Source organism: Ornithodoros turicata, chromosome 6, assembly GCF_037126465.1.
Source record: "Ornithodoros turicata isolate Travis chromosome 6, ASM3712646v1, whole genome shotgun sequence".
Taxonomy (NCBI): domain Eukaryota; kingdom Metazoa; phylum Arthropoda; class Arachnida; order Ixodida; family Argasidae; genus Ornithodoros; species Ornithodoros turicata.
Window position 1 is genome coordinate 58,846,739 of NC_088206.1, and position 21,451 is coordinate 58,868,189.

The 21,451-nt window shown below is 46.4% G+C and overlaps 1 protein-coding gene and 1 non-coding gene across 4 annotated transcripts in view; one reads left to right on the plus strand and one right to left on the minus strand.

Annotated features, from left to right (window-relative positions):
- LOC135396814 (uncharacterized) overlaps positions 1 to 21,451 on the plus strand; it is a 143,133-nt gene that overhangs the window by 42,926 nt on the left and 78,756 nt on the right. For 2 of the 3 annotated variants that reach the window (XM_064628009.1, XM_064628010.1), the window contains exon 2: positions 8,512 to 8,593. Coding sequence is in view for 1 of the 3 variants with exons in the window: in XM_064628007.1 (XP_064484077.1) it covers positions 11,500 to 11,689 (190 nt within the window). In the remaining 2 variants the exon portion in view is untranslated. Of the gene's footprint in view, positions 1 to 8,511; positions 8,594 to 10,882; positions 11,690 to 21,451 lie in introns of those variants that run through there. The other variant, XM_064628007.1, reaches the window with a different exon arrangement.
- Positions 1,903 to 1,984, minus strand: Trnal-aag (transfer RNA leucine (anticodon AAG)). The gene has a single exon. It is a non-coding gene; the product is annotated as a tRNA-Leu (tRNA).

The window sequence follows — 21,451 nt, forward strand, 5'->3', positions numbered from 1 at the left end:
TCGGCTCTTCTCTTATTTCTCCCTTTTTCTTGTCTTTTTCTTCCCCTTTTTGGTATCAGCCCTTATACCAGTACTTTGGAACGTAGCTTAGTCTTATCTAATAATGCGGCACAATGAAGAAAATACTGTCAACTGGGATACACGACTGCTAACAGCATTCAGTTGGGGCTAGGTCAGCTTTCTGTTGCACTCGTTCCATTCAGGTGTTCTGCCTTCCACAGTTGCAGTGTTTACGTAAACATTTATACTATCATGTATCCTGTTGTGTCGACTATGAACTTCCTCGTATGCAAATCTCTCCTTTACATTATTTTGTCAGAGAGTGCAGTGTACGTGTGGCGCGACCTGTAACTCAAGAGGAACTCAATTACCTCTCACGGGTAGCTGTAACTTAATTATACTTTTTCGGTAACTTCGGTAACAGCTCTGGACGGCATGCTATGTTCTGGTAATTGAAATCGTGAAACACGGGAAAATGTGTTCGTGCCCTCGTAGTCCGACACTCCGAATGCTCTCCCACAGTACTTATCCATCATATGAGAGGCACGCAAAGGACAGGAAGCGGATTAAAAAGAAAGAAAAAGATACGAACAAAATGGATGAACGAAAAAACATTTGCACAAATTATGCGACGCGCAGCAACCACATCGGACATGGAGCGCCGTGAGAAGCCTTGGCATTACATTAATGTATAAGTACATTATTAACTCAAGGTTCTTTGTACGGTGTTCCGCGTTAGCCCGCTATACGCCCCTGTGCAATATTCTCGCGGAAGATTTTAATCCGCAGCGAGTTTTCTTCCCATTCGAGCTGCACATGGAAATGCAAATTAAAACGGCCGCTTGGTAACGCAAATCATTTCTGGGCATAATCATTAGTTTCTCAGTCACATTCCGGCGTGTCTAATAGGTGCAGTTCAAGGGTGCCAACCCGCTGGGCTCAGCGGGTGTAGCTAATAACACCATCTGGTATCGCTAATTACGTATAGGGCTAACGCTGACGTGGCGTCCGGCGTGTGATTTTTGATGCGTTTCATACCGAGAGCGTCAGGTATGAACACCCGTGAAGCAACTTTTAAAGCGATAGATTTACAGGCCCATCGTGTAGGTCCGTCCATGGCTTTGGAGGGACATGTGACACTGCCACTCAGAGCCGTCGCGAGGCGGGTTTACGCCCGGGGCAGGGTAAACGTGAAGCCCCCCCCCCCCTTCTCTCTCTCTCTCTCTCACTCCTGTCAGAAGCTCCGTAAAGAAAGAAAAGAAAACGCTCATTTGCGCTGCAGAGATCGTAAATTCAAATTCTCTTCCTTCCCGCTTGATACTGAACAAACAACCTTACCAGGCCCTGCCGTTCGGCGCCCTCTCTGGCGAAAGCGCCCGGGACGGCTACCCTTCTCCCCCCCCCCCCCCCCCATCGCTACGGCTCTGCTGCCACTATCACGTGATCGCCAGACTGGGTTTGCGGCACGCTCAAATCGTGTGAACACCACAGTAACAGTGCGAATGAAAAAAATAGACGATTGCACATGAAGAGGCCTTCAATAAATATTTAATATCACTTTCTAGAGGAGTCAAGAGCGGTTACACGTTATTTTCAAAGATCGAGGTAACCACATTTCTACTTAACTGCGGAACGTAGAACGTGAAGAAAAACAATGTGCAAGTTTCCGGCGATGCAGAATCAAAAATAACAAAGACGGTTAAGAGCATCAGCTGTTTACTATATACATTAAAAACAAGACTTTCGTGCAGTAGGCTGCTAACCTGAAGAAGTGCAGCCTACTGCACGAAAGTCTTGTTTTTAATGTATATAGTAAACAGCTGATGCTCTTAACCGTCTTTGTTAACTGCGGAACGTTAGAAAATATCCGGGTATCGAAAGGACCCACAAAAAGGTAATTCTTGGCAGCGGTGGGATTCGAACCCACGCCCCCGAAGAGACTGGTGCCTTAAACCAGCGCCTTAGACCGCTCGGCCACGCTACCCATGATGTTTTCGTGAGTAGTTTCCCCACAGGTACGCAGATCAGATACTTATCTGTTTTTCTGCGCCGATGGCAGTAAATTATCTTAGTTCCCTGTCCCGTTTGTCGATCCCTGGCGGCGCTGTGTCGTGAGCAGAGCGCAGAACTGGACGCCTACGACAGTTGAAACGGTTGACAGTTCGAATACTAAACGACTAACTGGTGTTTTAATATTGAACATATCTATATTATATAGATGCATGTAGCTTTAGCTACGAGAAAGAGAAGTAGGACTAACTTTGTGGAAGAGGAAGACGTTAATTTGAACGTTCTGCTATGCTCACCGTAGCTCTTCGGCTCAATAGAAATGAAGGGACAGGTGATGGTGGTGCTTCCTTGCAGTATCCGTAATATAAATATTGAGTTCAATATGGCCTCTGTTACGAACAAAAAACAAAAACAATTCGTTAAGAGTTGTTTTCCCCGCCTCATAGGGGAATGATGCCAGTGAACTCAAATACAACAGTTTCGCTGAACTTGAGGGGATCCTCGGCGGACCGACGTACACGTCATATTCGTGGTGACGCGCTCCTGACCCTGACGGCGAATGACGGTTTCGCCTGTACGCTGTACGCTCATCTATTGGTCTATTCAGGATGATGCCAACGTGACGTTCGTTGTCGTGCTTCTGTGTGCGATAGAGACGTTCATTGTGCTAAAGATCTGGAAAATGTTTGCAAATTTCTTGAGAAAACTACTTTGTCTTTCTGATATGAAACATTCAGTGTTGTGTATCTACAGCGCTCGTGGATAAACTTTCATGCGACGTTTCGGAACGGCACGATCTGTGCGAGACCGTGATGTATAAGTACGGCCAAAACCCCTGTCTGTGCGATCACACGGAGACCGGCCACACACGCCTATGGAGGCGAGAAGATATAGTGACATCCCGTTATGTTTCCTGTCCCTCCGACCCATGGAAAGAGAGGCCCCTAGTTCGGGGATCTTTCGACGCTGGGACCGGCCGGCATTTCTGGCATCGGTGCTCGAGTGCGGCGTTATACATATATTCTTGCATCCTATATATGTGGGTACATGTGCGTGATTGTGTTCCTTCCTTCGCAGAGGGTACGAGAGATGGGCGTTTTTGTTTGTTTGTTTTGTTTCTGTGTTGTCCTCTCCCGTTCTTTTTATGGCGCAAAGTTCCCCTGTTCCAAGACTAGCATATTTTTTTTTCGCGGCTATTCTTAGCGGGTAGCATTGTTGGCGTAAAGGTAGACCTACGGCTTACGGTTGCTTCACGATTTGAAATGCTTCGTTTGTCATGTCTTCTCATTCATTTTTCCTTCTTTAAAGAGGGAATGCGCCGAAGAGCATTGCTTAGGAGGACAGCTTATTGATGGGTACATTACATAAGAGGTGGCCCTCTTTCCTCCACTTATTTCGATAGGTACCGTATTTGGCAAAAAAAAAAAAAAAAGGGAAAAAGATTTTTCTGAAGTCTGGCGGAAACCGCGGTGTTTCATCGTGGGAGGTGATATTACATGCGAATAGCACACTTCCTTACAGTACCATCAGTCAAGGGTCGTTGATAGGAAAAAGAAGAAAAACATGGAGAAGTTGGCCCAACTCTACATTGGCCCGGCTCGCCAATAAGCGTAAGGAAGCAGGCTTCGCCACCGGATTCATGTTCCACTAGGGTCCCGAAGAAGGAAGTCACAGAGTGGAGCACAACAGCTAGTCGACACGCGTCTGGCCAGTTATATACAGAGTACTTTCTCCATGTCAAGAGATCCATTGACGTATCTCTCCAATGCACCGTGTAAACGCTTCATGACTTGTTTGTTTGTTTGTTAATTGATAAGGGGCAAAGGGAAGGTTAGCCATCATAGGAGAGGCTTGCTAACTTTCTGTGTATCCTCGCAGCTGAGCGGTATGTCCTTGATATACCTTCTGATATTCTGCATAGGGTGCAGTCTGGTGAAGAGGTGATCTCGATACAGGGTAGGAAGGAACGCGGGAACGTCCAGTCGGAACCAGTGAAGTAATAGTTCCAATGGTCTCCTGGCATCCTTCAAGGCATCCCAAGCTGCACAACATCTTGGTTCAATATTGGACTGACATTGCCAATATTGGTTCAATCTTGGGTCGACATTGCCAATATGGTCCAATCTTGGTCCAATATTGGATCGACATTTCCAATATTGGTGCAATCTTGGTCCAATATTGGACCGACATTGTCAATCTTGGTCCAATATAGGGTCGACATTGCCAATATTGGGCCAACGTGTTGTGCTGTTGGGATTCTATGTGTGCGGTGGGGTTCTATCCTATGGAGTATAGTGACGTCGGTGTCAAGGAGGGCTAAGTTAAAAATAGCTTTCTGGCCAATGGACAACGTGTGAATGAACAAGAAATGGGAGGGGAAAAAAAAAGAAACAGTATTGGGTAACTTCAAGGCGGATATTGAACGATTAGGACTTGCGCCACCAGCGCAGCATTCGATTTCGAGACGACCTTATCCGCGCCAGCGAGGGTGAAGACCTCGCGTGGCGACGTTAACCGGGAAGTCGCCCTGTCGGCGAAGACGTCCTGCATCCATCTTGTCGTGTGATTTCACCACCGTGTGTCTTCCATCGTCTCGTCGGGGAGCCGCGTGAAATCGTATGTGACCTTCGGCGAGAGCGATGAAAGTGTCTGTGTGTGTGCGTGGCGGGCGATTAATGGGGATGGGGGGGGGGGGGGGAGGGGTCAAGTACGTTACGGTTTCCGGCGAACGTTTCGAGGTGGAATTCTTCCAGGCTCGTCAAGAAACGACTTTCGGGTTTGGAGTGCGAGGGGTCCTGTGTTTACAGACAGGAAGGCATTGCGAGGTGGTGGAATGTGTGTGAATCAGTGGCGTAGCCGGAAAGATATTTTGGGTGAGGTTCTATGGGGACTTTACATGGGGGAGGAGGATTTGAGCCTCATTTCTCTTTCCCAAATGTACTACCTGAGGTACACCAGTGACATATTGCCGAGCGGGTTAAGCTGTTCCGCTGGTTGGTGGTAGCCAAGGTCGTGTTGAAGACTGGGAGCAGGTGGGTTCGAATCCTACCACCTGCTGTGCTGTCTGAGGTTTTCCCTGGGTTTTCCCTAAGGCTTTCCAGACGAATGTCGGCACGGTTCCCCATGAAGTCGGCCCAGGACGCACACTAACCCCTCTGTCCCCCACTCCTTTGTCGCAGAATTACCCCTCAAAACGGAACTGCGAGGACGAGAAAGAAAACGCTGAAGTTTCCTCGGCTCACGAGCACCCTTTTTCTTCTACATATACTGTTCTTCTGATGTTTGTATTATTCAGACGTGTATAAAGGTATCTCTGCGTTTGGAACGCGGAGTGACTAGGGCACATTCTTCAACTATATAGGCAGCTCTTTTGGAGTTACCTTTCCACAACACCTTCCTGCTGTCCTCTCTTCATATGTCCACGTCTGTACGCCACCCATAGCCAGAGATGCTTCGCGGCGCTAAAAAGGAATTTAAAAAAAACTAATGAAGTTGACCCGTGACGTTCGACTATCTCATTCTCCCACCAACATGGCCATATAAGGCGTATAAGGCAGGCAAACAGTCCAGTTAGGTAAAATCTCATGTTCTGTTTTGTTTGTAACAAAAGGTATAGCACACATAAAAGCTTCTTGCGTCTGTATATCGATTAACCAGTCGTATACGTATCTTATTATTAGTCTCCCCCTCTCCCATTTCTTCTTTGGTCCAATTGCTGGAGAAATTTTAAGATTTAGTGTAAGTATAGAGAACACTTCGAGTCGATAATGATCATAGTGAAGGCATACAGTTCCCCCTGAAGTCGGCCCTGGACGCATGCTAACCCCCCTGTCCCCCGCTCCTTCCTGCTGTCCTCTCTCCATCTGTCCACCTCTGTACGCCGCTCACAGCCACAGTTGCTTCGCGGCGCTAACACGTACGCAAGTATAAAAAATACCTGAGGTACGATTTCGAGGGGGCGTTTTCAACCCTCGACCTCTCTTAGCTGGTGTGAATGCCTGTGACCTTTCGAGACCACTAAGATGCATCTAAAAGTTCGCGTTTAATTCAACCGCGAAATTAATTTACGGGTATCGCACGCCGAACCGACGAATTAACGACACCATCTCTATATATGTCACGTGCATAGCCGCGCCTATAGCGTCACTGAATTAGCCTATTTCGTGACTCTTTAGCCGCGCCGTCTGCGTTCCTTATCGTTCCTGGGCCAAGTCTCGGACGTTTCGGGAGTGAAGGGGCCCGAAGCCTCGGAGCGTCAACGTATGCAGCGGCAGCTGTGCACCGTTTGTCTTTCCTGCTCTATACACCAGCAGTCCTGTGAAGCAGGGGTTGGGACATATTTTGGGTGCCCTCTTATAACCAGAGCCGCGCGCTGAGGTATTTTGAGGGTCACAGGGAACTCCCAGTGCGATACCACGATCCCGTCGCACCTCTGTTGTACATCACCTCGGATATAGGAGCGAGCTTAAATCCTCGTCATTGCGAAGATTCCACGCAGACGATCCTGAACCGAGAACGGTCAAACCAACGAAAACGCGAACTATATATACCAGTGGCTGCCTCGTTAGTGCTGGATTATATATTTTTTTAAGTAATTGATGATCCGTGTGCCTGGTGAGTAGCCGGATTATGTGCCGTTGTGTTTCTTGATGCCGTAGAGCTCTAACTGGAGTTTCGCGTGCTTCTACCAGGACTATTGGCGTTCTCGCGCAGCGGCACGTCCTGCCGCTACTAAAGAACAACAAGACACGACAGTACATGTGATGCTCACTACAGAGTGTCACGTATGATAGTCACTGCCATATTGGCGACACTCACAAGAAATGGAGCTGCAGGGGCCTTTTTGGGCAGCCACAAAGTTCCAACTCCCCCCAGTTATAGCTAAGAAGAAGAAGACTGCTCGATTAGTGTGCTTTTTGCTGAGAGAGCTTGAACGTATGCAAACGGCTAAACGACACCGTTTTCCCGCTCTTGTGGCTTTTCAGTAAAGAGTTTCTCAACTAGCCAGTCTGCATCTGTGCCACTTTACCGGTTACGTGCTTGTCTCCGCTGATTAACGCTTGCACCTCTTGTCACTAACCGCGCGTTTTAAAATGCGAGCTGTGTGAACTGGAGTCTGAATGTATGAACGCCGCTCGAAAAAAAAGAAACAAGAAGGAATGGAAGAAACTCAGCCATGCGTAACTTCTAAAGTACCACGTACGGCTTTGAAGTTACGGCGATGAAACGTCGACTCAACTATCCAGTCTGGACGTACTGGTAGCAACTCCTTCCTACACCGTCTGTGTTTACATTACCGCGTTATATACGCAGACTACATAGCGCCTTGGCAGTGGCTTTCTTTTATATAAAGAAAATACGCCGTATATACTCTATCACGATCCTTCCACCTTGCATGCAAATGCAACGGGGCACCGGAGAACACCACGGCTCCTCCGTACTATAAACCAGATGGATGCATGCGGCAGACGCGGGGATCGTAAGCCGATCCGGATGTCTGCAGGATGCAGCATATTTCGGCCGAATCAGCAGCGGCGAAAAGGGAGAGAAGGACAAACGTCTGGACGAGGGTGTGTGGGTGTTGGTGAGCCGCGGTCTCCACTTGAATTTGACAGAACCACCTGGGCCGATGTGTTTGCGCTGATGGTTTATACGAAGCACGCACGGCGCCGTGATGTGGGGTGCGCTTTCTCTGATGCGGTCTGATATGATGTGGGGGATTCTGGTTTGGGAAGGTGAGATGGTTGGGAAACGTTTTTGGGGAGGCAGGCCGTGTTTTGCCTGAATGGTGCAAGTGAGTGCGAAAGCGTCTCATTTGTAAATGCTTGCTGATTTTTATTACTTTTAAGAGACGCTGAAATATACTCGACAAGAAAAGCAGATGACCACGAAGGGATCAGTGTCGCCCCCAGTGGTCAGTCCTTCTGGTGTGACGTCACTGATACAGCGTGGTCTCGTCGAGTCAAAGCACACAACGGTCAATCCAGTACACAACAAAGTCAATGTGTGTTTTCAGCTGCTCCGAGCGCTCTATATACCAGACAGTTTCTGAGGATAGCATGAGGCTAGTTGCAGTTTGTGCTTCTGGGTCTCTTGCGTCGATGCTCAGATAAAAGGAAACATTGCAGTTTGATTGAACATCTTGCACTTAAACATTGAATGCCCTTCCACTGTGTGGCGCCATGCTAGAATGGCCATCGCGAACCCCTGCATTAGGCTTACCGGTTTATATCCACTTTTTTTGTTCTCGATATTCCTATTTTTTATCTCCTCTATAAACGACGACGACGTCAGGAAAACACCGGTGCTTTACACCTGTTCGAGGCACATCAAGAAAATGTCCGATTGTGATTATCTGGGTTTTTTCCTTAATGTGGTACAACTTTTTCGTTTTTGTTTTTTATCACTTATATTACATTATCCGGCTACTCCCCTCTTATGTGGGATTTCTTCACATCTTATCTCTGTGTCCGATACGAACGTTTCTTCTTTTTCCACCAGGGCTGTTCAGTGCACTCTAACTGAAGCACGGTAAAGGATGACGATGATCCATCAACCGCGCCAACGACGGTCAACGGCTTCGGTAAGTTCTCCTTTTTGCGCGTTCCGCAACATGCGCGCTGTTCAATCGCTCTTCAACACTAATAACTAATGCATTGATCACGTGATGCCGCGTGCTGAAAGGTACACAGATGATAGCCGATCGCTCACGCGTGATGTACCATTCGTCTCTCTCTCTCTCTCTCACTCTTTAAAAAAGTTGATTATTAATATTACTATCGGTCTCTCTCTCTCTCTCTCTAACTTTGATGTCGCTACGAAGGGTGCGCTCACGCAGAAAGCTTCCGTTCGGGATCATTTGGTCACTGGGAATTCGTGCGTGAAGGGCCAACGAGAAGCGTAACAAATATCGTTAACCTTGACTTCTACAAGCAAGTGAAAGGAAGGGGTACGTGTGCGACAGTCACGGTATCATAGGAAAGTGTCATGGAAGCGAGTTTTCGTCGTCGGCTAGTTTTTTTCTATTTTTCTGGGGGGGGGGGGGGTTGTATAGGCGGGCGGTACATGAACAGGCTGTGTTGGAAGCACTGGTCAAGTTTCTCGAGGAAATCGGACTGAATACATGTTTTGTGACAATCCCTACTTAAATCCGCGCAATCACGTGGAATATATATATATATATATACATATATATAAAGAGAGGAAAAAAGCCATTAAAAAATAAGAAAAATGACGCTAGATGTGTTTGAAATTCAAACTTACAGATTAAGATGGCTTCTATGGCTGCACGTAGAAAAACAGATACTCATGGAACGATGCGACAGCACCAGAGGACACGTGTTTCGCCGTGTTTGCGGCTCGTCAGCTCTGGGTAGCTGCGCATCGTTCGGAATTGGCAAACCAGGGGTCACAGCGCTCGCTGAGTGACCCCTGCTTTGCCAATTCCGAACGATGCGCAGCTACCCAGAGCTGACGAGCCGCAAACACGGCGACACACGTGTCCTCTGGTGCTGTGGCATCGTTCCATGAGTATCTGTTTCACAGCGTGCAGCCATAGAAGCCATCTTAATATGTAATTTTGAATAACAGACACGTCTAGTGCCATCTACTTGTTTATTTAATGGCTTTTCCCCCTGCATTATATATATATATATATATATATATATATATATATGTGTGTGTGTGTGTGTGTGTGTAAGTAAAATAATGAGGCGTGGGCGACAGATTACAGGAAAGTTAACAAAACGGATCTATTTAATAGGTAATTTAACACATTTTACCCATTAAATAGATCAGTTTTCGTTAACTTTCTTGTAATGTGTCGTCCAACGTCTTATTATTTTACTTTTATTCAACTTCGCAGCCGTCTGATATATTAACCTCTTTAACCTATATATATTTTTTTCTTTTTTTTACTGACCATCTGCATCGGTGTAGCTTTTTCCTTTCTTCAGCTTTTTGTTTTTCACCGTCGTTTTTCGTTTTCTTCTGCTTTGTACGTCTCGTTTTATTCTGTACAAACTCTGTAGTTAATAAGTTATTGACTACCGAGTGGGTGGGTACATTTATGTAGCAAGTCCGACTATGTGGCAACTCACGTCCCCATTTCTTTTTTCCTGTCGTGGTCATCAGCATCAGTAGCATTCAGGGAATGTACACCAGAGTCTCGTCCGTAGCCTGCTTTCGGGTACGGCGACTTCGAAAGCGACGTTATCATCACCAGTGCGCTAAATTTCCATGACGCATTTTTTATCGCCACCCGCGTATACGTTCCTCTGTTGTTGTTGTTTTTTTTTCGCAACTTCGGTGTGCTTTTCTCCAAAATACCGCTGATTTACCACTTTCTTTAAAGAAGCTGTTTCTTCCTCGAATGCGTAAATGGGAGTACTAGTACCATCGTGCTGATTGTTAACAGCTTATTGTGATTCGCCGTATACGGGGTCTGTGACCGCGAACTCTGCGGAAACTCGAGCTGACTGCGATTATTGCCGTTGAGCATCACGTATTCGTGGAAGTTAATCGTTCCTGCCGCTAGATATCCGGCGATATCCGAGGACTCGCCATTATCTCGTAACTGCTATGCTATAGTCGACGCTAATAATAAACACCGTCACATAGAGAGACCAATATCACTGCTTTCTGTCACCCCCCTCTGTACCGGTCGTACTGTACGACTGTCCGAAATATATCCCGCGTACGCGCTGCCCTAACCAATATTCGGGATCTCGCTGTTCTCGTGTGTGCATGAATAAGAAGAAACCAGCTGTGCGGTGCCGATGCCCCGCCATTCACGACACTCGAGGGAGAGGAGGAATAGCGGAGGAGGAAAGGGGGCGAACAACGTGCCCTTCCCGACGTTCCCCTCGTGCTTCGTGCTGTAGCAGACAAGAATAGGTTGGCTACGCGGCCCGTACGCTCGCGCAAAATTTCGCTCGCGACACGCCGGGCTGCGTGCTGCAAGCCGCGAGTGCAAAGTGTCGCACGATACTCGATTTATACCTCCTGGATTGCGTCACGCGGTCAAGTGCAGCGTCTGTGCGTTTGTTTGTGTGTGTGTGTGACTTGTTTCCTTCGGCGTTTCTTTGGAAGTTTGTGGGATGTTGTACGTGCGCTGATCAGGTTGCATAAGAAGGTACGTAGGCGTTGTCTGCTACGCCTGTGCGGCTGGGTTTCGTACTAATGGAACGTTACATCAAGTAGTGTACTCGACGGCGTTGGACCTAACGTTTGGATCCTATACTGTGTGGCAGTTCGGCACCGTTGTTGACAGACGGTGTTAGTTCGTCGTACTTCGGCCGCTGAACGTGAATTGCAAAGATTTGCAAAGATCTGTGGAGGCATCTTTGAATTCTGTGAGCTGCGACGACACGGATACACCTTGCGATTGTGATGTGTGACGCGGGCGTGGATGCAAATTGAGGTCCTCCGGAATGACACTTAAAAAAGGAGGTGGCGAAGAGAGAAAAGGGTTGAGGCACCTTGACCTTGATGCGACGCCGCGACCTGAAGGTTGGCGTTCTCGTCGTTAGCGAGAACGAATGCACCCTGATGCTGGTCGAAGAAACATCGACGGGCGTCGGTCAGGGTCGGCGAACGCCGCCGCCGCCGGGAAGGTTCGACGTTGAACCCGTTCAGAACGTAGATTCTGACGACTCCATCAAGTGGGAGGATTTTTATGGTGAGAGTCATTTTTTTTTTTTTTTGTTGTTGTCTTCCGCTTCTGGGTCGGCCAACGCGAGTTTTGTTTTTGGCTGGTTCCGGTAAAAAACAAACTTTTAAGCCGGTTGGAGTTGGTGTGGGTGCGATATTTTAGGGCGCATATATGACGTAGAAACTGTACGTTGAGGGGGAGGGAATGATACAAGAGTTCGTCTGAAGCTGATAGAGCAGACCCAGACATCCCCCCCCCCCCCTGTTTTTATACAGCTGATTTGCATCATGTCAGTGTGGTGTCATTGTAAAGGTTGCCAATTTGACACACTTCCGTTTTAAGAGCTTTGGCATGGTGTTAACGACTAGTACCTTGTCACAAGTAAAAAAAAAAAAAAAAGAAAGCGTTGCTCAGTAATCTATGGTATTAGAAAAGTCTGTATGTCTCCGTGAGGGATACGGACTTTTTGTATCTGCCGTCTATGGGGTTGTATATGGTAAGAGTCATACAACGACTGTGTATGTTGTCATAGGTGTTTCACGGGAGAGGTGATCGTGAACTCCTTCGTGTCACAAACCAACGTCCCTTCGCTAATGAGAATAGTATCTTCCCGCCGTGCGCAATATTTTTTTTTTCTTTTCTTTTCTTGTGTAAAGACCACTTCTATGGTCGTGACAGGCTGTGGTATATATCGTTGTATTACCAAGAAGACAGATTCAGGAGTGAAGAGGCGATTTGTCGTCCACGTGTTTTCATTGGACGCGTTGGCAGCGCGAGAATGATTTACGGGTCTTCGGAATGCATATTATCATTCCGAGCGTCGACGCTTGGTCGGAAAAGGAGAGGGAGTTTTTGAGCTCTTTTATAGTACGTGCGTCTCATGTCTGTTAGTGCGCCTTCCTTGTGTGTTGTCCTCGTCTGGTTTTAGCGCTTTTAATCCGGCATGCAGTACCAACAGGCCCAATTCCACATTTTGAGGTCCGGCTTGGTCGCGAAGGCGAAGTGTCAAAAGGAGCTGCTTTGAAACATGCGATTAAATGCGTGATAGCTTTAAAATGTTAAAAGGAAAAGCTCGCTGTCAATTTCAGCCCCATTTCCATATCGGCGCTTTTCCTATATACTTGTCACCAGATGGTGGGTGCGTTTATGGTGAACAACGAACCCGCCTGTCATCAAGTTGCTTCTTCCTGTGTAACGGTTACAAGATAAGAAAGGACCTCGAAAGGTGACTTGATAAGCGTTCTGGCGAGGCTCCTATCGTATCGCTATCCGGGCTTTTTAGGTACTCACCTATCGCGCTGGCCTCTTGACGCGCTATAGTATACAACTCTTTCCCCGTGAAAGGGTTCCGTTGAGGTTCCTGTTTATGTCGAGCCTGAAGTTGCTATACAATACCTCTTAGGTGTGGAAAGCTGCACAGCACGTGTTTTGAAGTAGCCGTAATGAGCTCTTCACACCTTGCGTTGATGGTATCTCTGACTTGGTATAGTCAATTCTTTTGCATTTGCAGCGGATAAAACTGTGCGAGTTTCCATTGCCCGTAGTATACCAACCTTTCGGGAATCCACTTATTACAGTGTCCTTAAATCAGCTTGGGCTCTCGCCCCTTCACTATGACAAGATTACTCGGTGCATTACAGCTCAGCGGCACCGTGCTCTAATAGCGCAGCTTACTTTCCTGGACACTCTAGTACTTCGGCTCTTATAGTGTGAAGCTCGTCGTTACGTCTTCACGGAATTACCTCTAGTACTAGTGAGGTAGAGTATTGCCCGTGGTGATGACACCCCCACTCATCGTCACCCAAATAAAGTTGTGTTGTTGTTCCATTTATTTTCGCATAAGATGGGTGTTGACACTGACTCTCGCGCAGGGAAACTTGTACGTATATTGGTGCCGTGCTTGAAATACTGTATTTTAAATACTCTTGTTAGTATTCTAGTATCTCACTGAGTATTTCTTCGGAAACATATTTGTGCTCTGTTTCAAACACTTCTCTTTTTTTTTCAGTAGTTTCCTACTCAATATTCTGATTACTTTCCATTTGTCTGTTTCTCTGCATAAGATGTTTAGTTCCAGAAAAAGGTACCTTGCTTCCGTGGTCTTTTTTCTTCTTTTCAATGCGTTGTGGAGGACAACAGCTACCTGTGCAATTAGAATATTTTTCAAACAGACGAATATTGTGAAATGCGGCTTCTAGACGAGCCCACCATGTCTGTGCTTCAATGAAAAAACAAGAAAAAGTAATTACCCATAGTTTTGCGGCCAATACTCAAGTATCTTAAGGTATCTTCATTACTGTCTAATTACCTTCGTTTCCTTCTTTCCCAGGTATTTGTACTGTATTCTCCCTTCAGTATTTAGTGTGGTATGTTAAATACATTCTTATAATCTTGCGCATGTCTGCATCCAAGTCTTTTCTATCGAGAGTTCATTTTTATCGAGAGTACGCTTTTCATGAAGTTGACGTAGCTAGAAAGGGTACTGAGCACGTGTTGTTTCCGATAAGCAAGTGCAGGATTTCCACACGATTGGTATTGAGATGAGAATGCACTACACCGATTCTGGACGAGCTTTTAATGCCGCTATATATGGATGCCGCCTGTGCATGCATGAGTGCACGATCATTATTTCAGTTGCCCTGCGACATGCTTCCGTGCATCCCTTGTTCTTTCGAATGGTTCGACGTGACGCCTCCATGTCGACCGCATGAGGCTTTATACGTGTAACTGGCAGGCGGAAGGTACAGCTGGCATGACGTCGCTCACAACGACAAGCGCGATTTCAAGCTCCTTTCTGTTGAGTCACAGCGGTTGTTTGCATACCTGGCAGAAGGTTGGCGCCTTGTTTACGAACGATTTCGGGTCGTACTCTATGTACAAAGTGGAAGTGTATCTGCTGATAGGTGTTTTTGGTATGAAAATGGGCGTCGCCAGAGATGGCTAAAAGAATGGTGGCAGAAATATTGGGCCCTAAAGGTAAATAATAAATAAATAAATATCAAATAGCGAGCATTATTTATCTGGTTAGTACGTTCCCGTCGATATGACGCTCTTCTTATATGTAACTCCTGAACGTATCCTGTAATTTACCTGATATGTTCCTTGCAGCAATTAGCATAGGCTGGAGTAATCCTCGAACCCAAATGTTACCCCAGTTAGTCTTTTTTGGGTACCACTCAAATCGTTATTATTGGGTTTGTATTATATGCTATATAATGTGTGTTACATAACTTAGATATTCATATCGATTACTATGCCACTTAGGATTAACAAGATCACGATTTCTGCTCGGAATTTCACTGACTCTTAGACACATGAGGCTACCAACGGTACATCAAAAACAAGAACACTTTAAAAATCGCCGCAGTCTTTGGATAATATTTTGATTGAAAATTAGCGAATTGCATGCCCTAGTGACACCACCCTCGTATCAAGTTGGAAAGTACAGACTAAAAAATAAAGAACACAGATTAGCTATACGATGGTGAGAAACGCCGAATACTTGTTTCGATATCTTCCGCCGGGCAGGTCTGTTTACGTGATTACCAATGCGTTAAAGGGGCACTAAAGTGCTAAAACAAGTTCACTTCAAATTACGTTACACGCTATTTTGATTTCGTACTTGTTATCATAATTCAAAACCCTGATTCCGTTACGGAGCTACAGTCGAAATTATACCGGACTCTTTCTTGCTTCGGCGCTAAGCAGTGAACGTGTTTTTTTTTTTTTAATTCCGTGTTAGCGCCGCGAAGCAACTGTGGCTATGAGCGGCGTACAGACGTGGACAGACGGAGAGAGGATAGCAAGAAGGAGTGGGGGACAGGGGGGTTAGTATGCGTCCTGGGCCGACTTCAGGGGGAACTGTGCCGACATTCGTCTGGAAAGTCTTCGGAAAACCCAGGGAAAACCTCAGACAGCACAGCCGGTGACAGGATGAACGTGGTTTCAGCTCGTGCATCGGTGTTTTTAGTTGCGAAGCGGATTGGCGTCGCTGTCCGAAGGACGTGAAGATAAATGTTGTCAGTGGAACATTCGCGAGAACTATTGTGGTCTGCAATTCAGTGAATCGGTATTGAAAAATGCCGCAGGGTGCATCATACCGCGCATATACGGAACATTACGATCGGACCCGTTCCAAATCTACACGGCCACGATAGGTATGCGCGCGCTTCTCCTGAGCACTGTCTCATTGGATGCCGCCAAACTTTTGCCTCCTGGGGATCCCATTCGTTGCCGCCAAAGACGGCTCTGTTGTCATTGCGTTTTTCTTCTAAACGGTAGCGCTGTGTGAACTATTTTTGCTTTGTATTATACCAGTTGAAACACGGACTTTCATTTGAGAGCAGTTTTTTTTTTTTTTGCATTTTAGTGCCCCTTTAAACAACCCTCTCTTATGGAGCACACTTTTCTCAGCTGCAGTCATCGTCGAAGTGCCAGATAAGCCTTTTTATAGGGTGTACTGTGTGCGTTTTGTGATGTATAGTTTCTTTATAGGTTCCTAGATTGGGCGTTGCTTTGTCAAAAAAATCCGAAGCAATAAGCTGGTCGTCTGTCTTCTTCCTCTTTTTTTTTTTTTTTTTTATGTTGTCTCGATGGTGTTTTTCCTGCAAGTGGACGTTTGGATTGTTTTTATTTTTCATTTTCGCTTTATCATATGGCGTTATTGGCCACTAGGCATTGGTTATTTTGGACAGCAGGAGCGAAGTTATGCTATGGGCACACGCCATGGCCTATCAGTTTATCGTACTCCCAAGACCTATCGTGTGTGTACATATTCCGCTGCGCCGTCAGATTTTGCGATAGCCGACGACCTCGTTTCTTGTTACCTGTACCCATGCCTGCACTTTGCTGGTCTCTACATTTGCCTCCACTTTGCTGATCTCCACATTGTACTGAAAGTGCGAGTGCATAGGGTTTTGCGGGTAGACCAATGTTTCCTGCGTTGGTAACTCTGCAACCAAAGCACTCATAAGGCGCCGTCCATCTGTAACCCTCCTACTTGAACTTTCACTGAAAACCTGCGAGGTAAATCTCCGCCAGCTGTGGATGTATGAAGCCCGCACATTGAGACTGGGGCATAAGAAAAGATGGCGGACGTCAGGCAGACCAGGAAGCCGGTTCGCATATTTTATTGAAATAAATATTTTAAGTGTTTGCTTTAAAAGCATACAAATGTGTTCTAAATACGTCGTTTTCGACGAGCGTTTTGGCACCATGATCGGTGTACAAGGGGGTCTCGGATGGTCTAAACGAGAACACGATTATGGAGGGGTCTCTTCCAAGTCGTGCCGCTTATGGAGTGACTTGCTGTGCGCTTGAGAATAGCGAGGTGTGCTACATGAATTACAAGCAGGTAAAAAACGCTGAAAGGAAGAGGAACAGAAACCGGAAGCCACACTGATAGTTACGTCACCATCCCCTTGAAGTCGGCCCAGGACACGTACTAACCCCCCCCCTGTCTCCACTCCTTCCTGCTGTACATCTATCCACGTCTGCACGCCGCTCGTAGCTACAGTTGCTTCGCGGCGCTAACACACACACATATACACAGAGTTACGTCGTGACAGCTAAATCCGCGCTCGTTATAAAATTCAGCTATAAATGATTGGCTACGAATTTAATCGAAATGTTTTGCCCCACTGACGTTGAGCACCACAACAAAGACCACGTGACAGCGTTTTACTAGTTTTGGTTTGGTTGGCCCGCTGTGGGGTCACAGAGGAGACATCATTTTAAGACTTCACTATAGCCACGTGCGCTTAATCGTTCTGGAGTAGACGCTAGCGCGCTGGGTGGGTCTCACGTCTTCATTTTTTTTTTCTACTATCATTATTGAGAACCGTACACCCATGCAACTTTTCATACATGTACGCGCTATGAAACAAACAGACAGTGAGAGAGAGAGAAAGAACCAAGAAAAGAGACGAACACGATTGGGCAAGCGACTTCAAAAAAAAAGAAAAAAAAAATAACAATAAAATACCGGAGGCGCTTGAGTTCCTCCGCTGAAGGAGAAAGACGCTGTAGAAATGACATAAAACTGAAAATCTAGAACATGCGAATGTGTAGTAGTTTCTATACTTGTGTGGCGTTACGTCCACGTACGTAGGTGTGGAGAGACAAAGAAAAGAAGAAGAAGAAAATTCTCCTGCAACCTTAATCGCTCCCGAGCGAAGCGGATTCCCCCAACCCTTCTTGATGAGTGAAGAAAACATTACTCTCAATTCACCGGGTATTATGCTTTTTTTGGGCACGACGAAAGTTGTATTCTTTTCTTCTGCCTTCGCAGGTATATACATAACGGAGGCACCCCCCTTTTTTTTTGTTTTGGTTTTGTGAGCGTTGCACTGAGCTTGTCTGCGAGCCACGTCGTGAAGGTTGACGCCCTCTCGCTGTCTTGACGATAGCTAGCGATATATATTTTTTGCAACAATACCATACGTTGAGGCATTATAGAGATCTTTACGCAGCTACCACTGTCATTGTTGTTCGAGCTACACATGGCGAATGTGCGAAAAGCTGAGAATTGATTCTTTTTCCAAGGGGGGGGGGGGTGCAGGGCAGAATGTTTGGGGAGGGGGGGTGCGTCAACTGCACCCGCAACATCATAGTCTTGGCTCAAAAACCCTGTCTCGGCGTCCATGATCACCGCTATATGAAAAGGGCGTTAATAGTACAAAACCAGTAAGAAATAACGTACGTGTAAAAGCAACTACGTTCTAAACACCACTAGATTACATTATAGCCTACACAAACAATGAGCTGCAAACCAACGCACCACTCAAATGTCAAAACTGTTGCTGAATTATTATTAAACATCATTAGCATTTTATTATTTAATATATTACTTTATTCGTACTTTGTTAATATTTGAAATGTTGCCTTATTCTTATTTTATTACTTCAAATATTAGTTTATTAATATGATAATTTTTGAACCATCTCCGGTGGCATAGTGGTTAGGATGATCGCTTTGCACGCCGAGACTCGGAGGGGACACGGGCTCGAATCCTGTCACAGACTTTGCTGTCAGAAGTTTTCCCTGGCTGTTTCCGAAGACTTTCCAGACGAATGTCGGCAGTTCCCCGTGAAGTCGGCCCACGACGCATACTAAACCCGCTCTGCACCCCATTTCTTCCTGCTGTCCTCTCTCCGCCTGTCCACGTCTGTACGCCGCTCATAGCCACAGTTGCTTCCCGGCGCTAACACGAAATTAAATCATTTTTAAAAATCCTCGCTGTTTTTGTCTCCTCATCCCATAATCGCGAATACCCGTTCCACATGTTCCATGGCTTCTTTACCCGAACGAAATATAAGGGCACAGCCTTTGAAAAGATGCATGGACAAACAAGCTTGTCCTATTGGGTGACGACGGCGTCGTCTAATTTTTTCTCGTTCCGAATGAAGTGTTCTTGAACGGCTTCCAGCGCTACTGATTTCCTTCACGCTGCCTCGCCTCTTCGTCAACCTTAAAAATAAAGGCGCGGAAGCCAAAAATGACGTCGCCTTGAAAATCTTGGCGACGTTTTCCATCTGTTCCTCTCTAAAATAACGACGACAACGTCCTCCAGCAGGGTTTCCAGGTGTAAACGAGGAAACGTCCGTGTTTGTTTGTGTTCTTTGTTGTCGTGGTCCCTTATAGACAGGCTGTGAAAAGGGATTATGTGAAGTTTAACTTCACGAACAAGAAAAGCTCATGAGCGGGATGACTTTTCATTTAAAATCAGAGTGTTACAGAAAAGCACATGAAGTCATAACATTGTAGTATAGATTATTCCGGAACTCTGTATTCACGCGAGCGACATTCCCACGGAATATTCTCGTGAAAGGAGAGGTAAAAATCCGCTTACGGAGCGCAAGTTCCGCGCCTTATGTTGAACATTCGCACGGAGCTTGAATATCGGGAGCGGCGTGCTCCGCACTTCGCAGACAACACCGTCGGCTCTGTCGTCTGCTACGGAATATCGGGAGTGGCGTACTTCGCACTTAGTGGACGACACCGTCGTCTCTGTCGCCTCTACGGAATATCGGGAGTGGCGTATTTCGCACTTAGCAGACGACGCCGTCGGCTCTGTCGTCTGCTACGGAATATTGGGAGTGGCGTATTTCGCACTTAGCAGACGACGCCGTCGGCTCTGTCGTCTGCTACGGAATATCGGGAGTGGCGTATTTCGCACTTAGCAGACGACGCTGTCGGCTTTGTCGTCTGCCACGGAATATCTTGTGGCTGATTCGCAGGATATTTCCTGTTAGAAGAGCTCGAAAAGACATGACGTTGAACGCTCGCGCTCACGTGACAACACAGAGGTATATGACGTTTTGCGCATCTTCCGCTGGAGTATTCTGTGGAATGTCGCTCATGTAAATACACGCTAACGTTTGCCACCTTCCCATAACAATAGTCTCTCTCTCTCTCTCTCTCTCCAAACGTAATCTGACGCAGCCGTATAGTCTGCGACGCCATTCCTTCACTCATCCCCGCACGGGAAATTAAATGTCATTTCCAGCGCGTGACATTCACGTTGAATGTCATTAGTTCGCTGCAACGCGGGCACACGTAATGACATTAGACTGAAATGACAAAATGACCTTCGCTTACTGAATGAGCTTGCGGAAGTAATTTGCTTTCCTCCTGGCACGAACTGCTTATTCTCGATGGCGGAGTGGCAGTAAAAAGCAGGAAATTAAAAGTTATCGGCCGATATATGTGTTTCACGGGTAAAATTTATTTTTGACGTTAAAAAAGGAATACATCAAACAATCTCGAAAGGACTATTCATTCCCAAAGTCAACTTTAGAGCCGGGAACGGAGCAGGGAACGAGTGAGCGAGAGTCGGAAGTGTCGACCACCGCGCACAAGATGCATTCAAGACAAGGACTGAAGGGAATGTGCCAACAAAATATCTGAACTCTATCCGCGTCGGGAGCCAGGCCACATCATTTTTTAAAATGGTGGCATGACGTCAACCCTTCCGCACAAGGGTCAATACTCTGTTGTCTGTGTCTCCTCCGACGAGGGAGCGTTGAGTGTCTATAAACAAAGTATCTCCTGTCAGTCCGAGAACAAAAGCGCCGACATGGGAACGGAAGTCGCGTTGTTATTACGGACATTGTACAAGCGTCGGGCGAGCATTTTAGAATGTGCACAGAAGCGAATGTGTTTTGAGAATTTGCTAACTCGATGTTCGGAAGAGTTCTCACAGGACATTTGTCAGACACTTAACACGTGTTATGTCAGACAGACATAACACGTTTTGACATTCTTCTGTAGTAGTTTCGCGCGTTTCCCACGAGAATGTGTTAGTCCGTGGGTTAAGTGATTTTGCTTTGACGTCGGCGATTCTCTGGCAGTTATGTGTCTATCAGCAGGCCGTCTTATTGGAAGGCTATAGTAACATCAGCGTGAGGGCATCGGGAACGAATTGCAGCATCGTGTGACTCGGAATCTTATCCACTGATCGGATGCGGCAGATACGGTGCGTACATACGGATCAGCGTGCCGTATTCGATGTCCTCAAATTGCTTTTTTCAACTTTAATGTTAGTTTCAGAGCGACGAAAAAACACGAACCGCCCGCGTTTCATTCCACGGTGTGTGTCCCGAAGTGTTTCGCTACACTCGAATGCCGTTTTATTGTAAATATCGCTTTTTCGTTGTTGACAGAAGCTCGGGTATAAATTTATTCAGTTAAGTACAATTCTCGCAATATATCGTCCGCTGTACCTCTCAACTATACACGAACCTGGAAACTGGGAAGCCATATTTGACGAGTCGTGGGAACGCTCCTAAA